Source organism: Orycteropus afer, unplaced genomic scaffold (assembly GCF_000298275.1).
Source record: "Orycteropus afer afer isolate SDZICR_OR568_19922 unplaced genomic scaffold, OryAfe1.0 scaffold03125, whole genome shotgun sequence".
Classification (NCBI taxonomy): domain Eukaryota; kingdom Metazoa; phylum Chordata; class Mammalia; order Tubulidentata; family Orycteropodidae; genus Orycteropus; species Orycteropus afer.
Window position 1 is genome coordinate 793 of NW_006924712.1, and position 8,068 is coordinate 8,860.

Here is an 8,068-nt window from a genome sequence, read left to right on the forward strand (position 1 = left end):
TGAGATGATTCTCATATCTCTTATTGTTCTTTAATGTAGCATAGTGTTCCATTGTGTGCATGTACCATAATTTGGTTATCCACTCAACCACTGATGAGCATTTAGGTTGTTTCCATCTCTTTGCGATAGTGAATTGTGCTGCAATGAACATAGGTGTACATATGTCTGTCCGTACTCTATCTCTCACCTCTTTAGGATATATTCGTAGTAATGGAATTGCTGGGTCAAATGGTACTTCTATTTTCAGTTTTTTAAGGAAACACCATACCATTTGCCACAATAGTTGTACCATTTTACAATCCCACCAACAGTGCACAAGAGTTCCAATCTCTCCACAACCTTGCCAGCACATTTATTTTCTTACCTGTTGAACTTTGCTATTATTGCTGGGGTGAGATGATATCTCATCATTGTTTTGATTTGTATCTCTCTAATGATTAATGATCGCAAGCAATTTCTCATGTGTTTTTTGGCTGCCCTGTATATCTTCTTTCGTGAAGTGTCTGTTCAAGTCTTTTGCCTGTTTGTGGATTGGGTTATTTGTCTTTTTGGTGTTGAAGTTTTCTATAGATTTTGGAGATAAGTCCTTTATCAGATCTATCATAGCACACAGCAAGTATTAGAGATAGAATTTGAGTCCAGGTCTGTAAGAACCCCAAACTCCCTTATGTTAGTAGTTTCTTTCCCTAACAGTTTAGTATAGTCCAATTGCATGGATTTTGGTAGGATTTACAAGTGCACCATCTTTTAAGTTAATCTTAGTAAAATTAGTTAATACTTGATTAAAGCTATTCAGAAGAGAGAGAGAGAGAGTATTAACATCTGAAACAGCAGAAGGACAAAATTATGTCTATGCTCTTTGTACCTGCATGGTTGATTCCTTCCATTGGCACAGGTAGAAAAAATCTAGGTAGATGCACCAGTACTGACCCTGGTGATGCCTCTCTATGTCTCCATGACAACTGCAGGTATGTTTTGGGATATCAACTCATAACAGTGTTCTTCTCATGTTGGATATGTACCTCTTGCTGAGGAATAAGGCAAATGGTTATAGACCAAAACAATGCATTACTATGGTTATCATTTTTTTTCTTTGCTTTATAAGTAATTTTGTGTTCTCTTTTTTAAATAGCCATTGATTAATCTTCTTAAAGAAAATGAAGATAATTATATATTTTTGCATTTGGGCAGCAACGTGGGCCATTCCAGTAAGTATGCCTTCCTCAAAAACCTCCTTACTATGCTATTTCTTTTAGACTTACATTTTTTTTTCCCCTTAGATTGTGTAGCTAAGTCGAGTCTAAACATTTAGATTTGAGACTTGACAAGTTACCTTTAGGCTCTTAATAAGACCAAACATGTCCCCCAATTCATATTCTCATTCTTCCAATTGAAACTCATGTCTCATGAGAAGTATTCTTATTTTAAAAACTCATTCAGATTAATTTATATCCAATATCAAAATCATAAAGACTGTTCATATTTGCTTCATACCTTATGGATTTCATTCTAATATCAATGAATCCTTTGTTGTTCAGGAAGTTTCTGAGAAAGAATATAAGAGAAAAAAAAAGGATTTGTTTTTCAGTTTATGAGAAAAGCATTGTTTTTCTCATAAAGTTATTGTTCATATCTATTTATAAAAGTAATGATATACTCAATGTGGAAAATTTGGAATATACAGGTACAAAGAGATAAAATAAAATTAGAAAAATGAAACCATTTGTGATTTTATTAACTAGCGTCCATGGCTAACATTTTGGTATACACCTACTCCTCGCTTATCAAGGTGGTTAAGTTCCAGGAATTAGGTCATTAAGCAAATATCAACATTACATGAAGATGGAGGATGACTGCATCATTACACGACTGTCAAATCATATTACATAACTGCCAAACTACTGGAAATCATGGCCCAGCCAAATTGATACATAACGTTAGCCATCACAGCCAGTGTTACTCTCACCCCGCACACCTGTGCTCCTTACTGCCAGAAGCAGGCCATTAATGCACAAAATAGTCAGATAGCAGATGGTAGATTTTTACTATTGTAATTGTGAAATGTCAGACAACAAGACAGTTGATAAGTGGGGACTATGTGTATTTTCATAATACCAAACATTTTGATAATTACGTAGTTGAAAAATTTCTCATCTATCTCAAATAAGCTCCTGAAGAGCACAGAAATAACATATTTCTTGATTTTATTTCTGCACTTGCTCCAGTCACACCTACTACTCTTCTTTGAAGTCTTGTGCTGTTGCAAGAGTCTTATTGTACAGGAACACCAAAGTTTTCCTTCCTTTTCTTTTTAAAAGATGATTTTCCTTCTACAATTAAGATAAGTGGTCTGGTTAATATTTCAATACAATTAGTAACATCTTTGTGTATAAAATATCTGTATGCCTCCGTTTGAGCCTTGTAAAAAGCCACCTCTGTTTTCTACCCAATTAGATTGTATTTTGGCCTTTGTCTCATGTACATAGATGGGTAAATACAGAGAGATATGTTGTTGTTGTGAGGTGCCGTCAAGTCATCTCCAACTCATAGCGACCCTATGTACAGCAGAATGAAACATTGCCCAGTTGTGAGCCAGCTGCCTGATTCTTGCTATACTTGAGCCCATTGCCACTGCCACCATGTCAATCCATCTCCTTGAGGGCCTTCCCCTTTTTCATTGACCCTCCTCCACCTTACCAAGCATGACATACTTCTCCAGGAAATGGTCCCTTCTGACAACATGACCAAAGTAGACAAAGTCTAGCCATCCTCACCTTCAATGAGCATTCTGGCTGTACTTCCTCCAGGACAGATCTGTTAGTTCTTTTACCAGTCCACGGTACTTTCAGCATTCTTCGCCAACACTACAGCTCAAAAGCACCAATTTTTCTTTGGTCTTCCTTATTCATTGTCCAGCTCTCACATGCACATGAGGTGATTGAAAATACCATGGCTTGTGTCAGGTGAACCTCAGTCCTCAAGGAGACATCTTTGCTCCTTAACACTTGAAACAGTTCCCTCGTGGTTGACTTTCCCAAGGAAGGTTGGGCAATCCTACTTCCATAGTGATACTGCCTCGGAAACCCAAGGAGGGGTCGCTATGAGTCGGGGCCGACTCGATGGCAAACAACAACAACAACAACAACACATCGTCTAATGTCCTGACTGTTGCTTCCATTGGCATCGATTGTAGAACCAAGCAATGTGAATTTTTTGACAACCTCAATCTTCTCTCCATTTATTGTGATGCTGCTCATTGGTCCAGTTGAGAGGATTTTTGTTTTCTTTATATTGAGATGTAATCCATACTGCAAACTGTATTCTTCAACCTTCATCAATCAGTGCCTCAAGTCATCCTCACTTTCAGCAAACAAAGTTGTATTGTCTGCGTATCTCAGGTTCTTAATGATCCTTCCTCCAATCCTGATGCCACGTTTTTCTTCATGTAGTCCAGCTTCTCAGATTATTTGCTCAGCATATAGATTGAATAAGTATGGAGATAGGATACAACCCTAAAGCACTCCCTTCTTGATTTTAAACCATGTAGTGTCCCCTTGTTCTGTTTAAATGACAGCCTCCTCATCAAGGTACAGGTTCCTCATGAGTATAATCAAGAGCTTGGGAATTCCCATTCTTCTCAATGTTATCCATAATTTGTCATGATCCACACAATCAAATGCCTTTGCATAGTCAATAAAACACAAGTAGACATCTTTCTGGTATTCTTTGCCTTGAGCCAAGATCCATCTGACAACAGCTATGATATCCCTTGTTCCATGTCCTCTTCTGAATCCAGCTTGCACCTCTGGAAGTTCTCTGTCAATATACTGCTGCAACCATTTTTGAATTATCTTCAGTAAGATCTTACTTGCATGCGATATTAATGATATTGTTCTATAATTTCCACAATTTGTGGAATCACCTTTCTTTGGAATGGGTACAAATATGGATCTCTTCCAGTCAGTTGGCCAGGTAGCTGTCTTCCAGATCTCTTGGCATAACTAAGTGAGTGCCTTCAGTGCAGCATCTGTTTGTTGAAATATCTCAATTGGTATTCCGTAAATTCCTGGAGCCTTGTTCTTCGCCAATTCCTTCATTGCAGCTTTGACTTCCTCCTTCAGTACCATTGGTTCTAGATCATATGCCACTTCCTGAAATGGATGAAGATCAACCAGTTCCTTTTGGTCCAGTGATTCTGTGTATTCCTGCCATCTTCTCTTGATGTTTCCTGCATCATTCAATATTTTGCCCATTGAATCTCTCAATATTGCAACTCGAGGCTTAAATTAATGGATGTTTGCAGCTGTTTCTCTTCAATTTGAGTCATGCCATGTCAGTGCATATAGGTCCTGTAAGGCTTACTTTAACCAATGTTATTATGGTTGTTTCTACTCTGATGAGGCAGCCCTTTCGTAGTCCTATTTTGAGTGCCTTCTGAACCAAGGGGCCCATCTTCCTGCACTGTGTCAGACAATGTTTCTGAGCTATTCATTAAGTTGCCCAGTAATGTATGAGACAGTGTTTCTTTGCTATTCAGAAGGGTTTCCTTGGCCAATTTTTAAGAAGTGGATGGGCTCCTCCTTCTTCCTAGTCTGTCTTTGTCAGTAAGCTGCATTGAAACTTATGCACTATGTGCAACTCAGTTGGTGTCTGAAACACCAGTGGCACAGACTCAAGCCTCACAGCAATATATAAGCCCCACAGGATGACAAACTGACAGACAAGTTTGTCTCCCTTAGCAGTTCGAAATCTCTGTGCCCTCCATTTAAATAATTCCGACTGGAACCTGCCACTTTGTGGTCCCTGGATGCTCCCTCCCTTTCCTGGCTCTATGGGGCTTGGGGCCTAGATTTCTAGGAAGATATAGATAGATGTAGATATTGTCTTATTTAAGAAAATAAACATGTGTGTGTGCACGCATGTACTCAAAATAATTTTTCATTTTGTAATATTTTTCTTTTGGTAGGTTCCTCAAACCAAACCCTTGGGGAGACATGCTGTTGACAAATCTTTGAATTTACATGTACTAGAAAAACCCAATGTGCCAACACAGGTATAGAATATTTTCTATTTATAAACTTTTATTAAATTCCATTAACTTCCCAGAATTGTTATCCATATTTTGTTTGTTTTACTTCAAGAAGATACCTGTACCTTATTTTTAATTGTTATTCTTTTTCAGGATGAGTTAAATGCCAATGGCACCGTTGAAGAAAATGGTGTCCCCATGCATGAAAGTGAAAAAGGATGGCAACAGTATACCAAGAACAGCTGCATAGGAGAGAGGAATGGTTCTGAGTGTGCAGAAGTAGGGGAAAAGAGTTCTTACACACATCCCATGTTAGCCAATGAAGAAGAGAATGTTGAGGATGGGAATAGGGCCACAGAAAAACCAGAAACATATGGTAATGATGTGATATATGGAAATGAAGATAACATCACAGTAAATGGCATCAGGGGAAAAGTAAACATCATTGACAACGCTGGAACAACAACTGTGAGCAAGACTCACGGAAATACAGAGAAGAGTACAAAAAATGGGGATGCAGGATACACAAGTCAGAGTGAGAGTGCCACTATTGTCCCTGAAAATGGAAATCAAATGGATGTAAACAATAAAAATACACACCATGAGGATGAAATAAATGGGAATTCTTGTGGAAATGAGGCTGATACAAATGAAATAACACCTCAGAGGAAAAATGATATAAATGGGAATAAGGAGGCTACTCCAAGTCCAGGGCGAGGTGGAACTGACAATGGAGAAAATATTGGCCTGGATGATTCTGATGGTAGTCCTAGTGGAAATGGAGCATATGAAGATGAAGACAAGGGCTCTGGTGATGGAGATGAAAAAACAGGGAATGGAAAAGAGGTTACTGATAATAACAATGGCCAAGAAGATCAGAGTAATGGAAAACAACACGGCAATGACAACAATGCAGGTCAAAATTTAATTAGTATGGAAGATGATGACCTTGAAGATAAAGAAGATCCTCACAGTAACAATGATGGAAATAACACTTCCAAAAGTGTGGAGAATTCTGGTGGTATTCCAGAAGACAGTGATGACCAAAGAATAGAAAATATCAAAGAACTTAATCACAGAGAAAATAAAAGTGTGAAAAATGGAATCACTGAAGAATCAGAGCCAACTGCTGTTGGGAAGATCCAAGAAAAGGTTAGTTTTAAAATAGATTTTTAATGCAGTTTAAGTCCTCCCTTTGTCCACTGATTATAAGTGCAAAAATAAACCATGAAAAACACCCATGTATCATGCATTTTTGTACCCAAATTACTTGAATATTTAAATGTGAAAGATAAAGTCATTATCACAATTTGATATTGAACAGTCTTGAAAATCAAGCATTTCTGAAAATTTAGTTACATTTCTAGAAGAAGTCTTATGTTAAATTGTGGATGCATCATATAACTATTTACAAAAGTTCCAACATGAAGAAATGTGGATGGATTCTTATAGAATCTAAACGCTAGAGTACTTTCAAGTACTGAGTAAAGCACATTTTCACAAATAACTGTTTCTAAAGTAATGGCAGCAAAACTCATGTTTCTATGGACACTTTCCCCAGTCAGTCTCCTTCAGACCAAAGCAATTTTGCAGCAAAATACTCACTAATTAATCATTCTATTATCTCTTTTTTCCATAGGGAATAGAAATTGAAGGTCTCAGCAGTATCAACAGAAATAAGATCAGCAAAGAATCTGGGAAAGTCAATGAAGATGAAGAGAGTAAAGGACAATATAGAATGATCATGGGCAAAGCCCATGTCAAAACTCAAGGAGAAGCTGACAACACGCAAGGCTTAGGCCAGAAATTAGAACCTGAAAGTAAGGTTGGACACAGCAAAACTGGAAGTGATAGTAATAGTAATGGATCTGATAGTTATGATTTTGATGATGAGTCCATGCAAGCAGATGACCCCAACAGCAGTGATGAGTCTGATGGCAATGATGATGCCTATTCTGAGAGTGATAATAGCAGCAGTAGCCGAGGAGATGCTTCTTATAACTCTGATGAATCAGAAGATAATGGCAATGACAGTGATTCAAAAGGAGAAGAGGATGATGCTGAGAATGATAGCACATCAGACACCAATGATAGTGACAGTAATGGAAATGATAGAAATGGGAATGGAAACCATGGCAAACCAGAGAGTAAATCAGACAGTAGTGACAGTAGTGATAGCAGTGACAGTAGTGAGAGCAGTGAGAGCAGTGATAGTGACAGCAAATCAGATAGCAGTGACAGTAGTGACAGCAGTGATAGCAGTGACAGTAGTGAGAGCAGTGAGAGCAGTGATAGTGACAGCAAATCAGATAGCAGTGACAGCAGTGATAGCAGGGAGAGTAGTGACAGCAGTGAGAGTAGTGAGAGCAGTGACAGTGACAGCAAATCAGACAGCAGTGACAGCAGTGACAGCAGTGACAGTAGTGACAGCAGTGACAGTAGTGACAGCAGTGACAGTAGTGAGAGCAGTGACAGTAGTGAGAGCAGTGAGAGCAGTGATAGTGACAGCAAATCAGATAGCAGTGACAGTAGTGACAGCAGTGATAGTAGTGACAGCAGTGACAGTAGTGACAGCAGTGAGAGTAGTGAGAGCAGTGACAGTGACAGCAAATCAGACAGCAGTGACAACATTGATAGCAGTGATGGCAGTGACAGTAGTGACAGCAAATCAGACAGCAGTGATAGCAGTGACAGTAGTGACAGCAGTGATAGCAGTGACAGAAAATCAGACAGTAGCGACAGCAGTGACAGTAGTGACAGCAGTGACAGCAGTGACAGCAGTGACAGTGACAGCAAATCAGACAGCAGTGACAACATTGATAGCAGTGATGGCAGTGACAGAAAATCAGACAGTAGCGACAGCAGTGACAGTAGTGATAGCAGTGACAGTGACAGCAAATCAGACAGCAGTGACAGCAGTGATAGTAGTGACAGCAGTGACAGTAGTGACAGCAGTGACAGTAGTGACAGCAGTGATAGCAGTGACAGCAAATCAGACAGTAGCGACAGCAGTGACAGTAGTGATAGCAGTGACAGTGA

At 38.9% G+C, this 8,068-nt stretch overlaps 1 protein-coding gene across 1 annotated transcript in view; it reads left to right on the plus strand.

Moving 5' to 3' along the window:
• Nucleotides 1–1,157: 1,157 nt before the first annotated feature.
• LOC103213476 (dentin sialophosphoprotein) overlaps nt 1,158–8,068 on the plus strand; it is a 7,443-nt gene continuing 532 nt past the window's right edge. The window contains exons 1-4 of the mRNA XM_042783506.1: nt 1,158–1,208; nt 4,967–5,053; nt 5,183–6,181; nt 6,669–8,068. The exon at nt 6,669–8,068 is cut by the window's right edge and continues 532 nt beyond it. Coding sequence (XP_042639440.1) covers nt 1,158–1,208; nt 4,967–5,053; nt 5,183–6,181; nt 6,669–8,068 — 2,537 coding nt within the window. The remainder of the gene's footprint in view (nt 1,209–4,966; nt 5,054–5,182; nt 6,182–6,668) is intronic.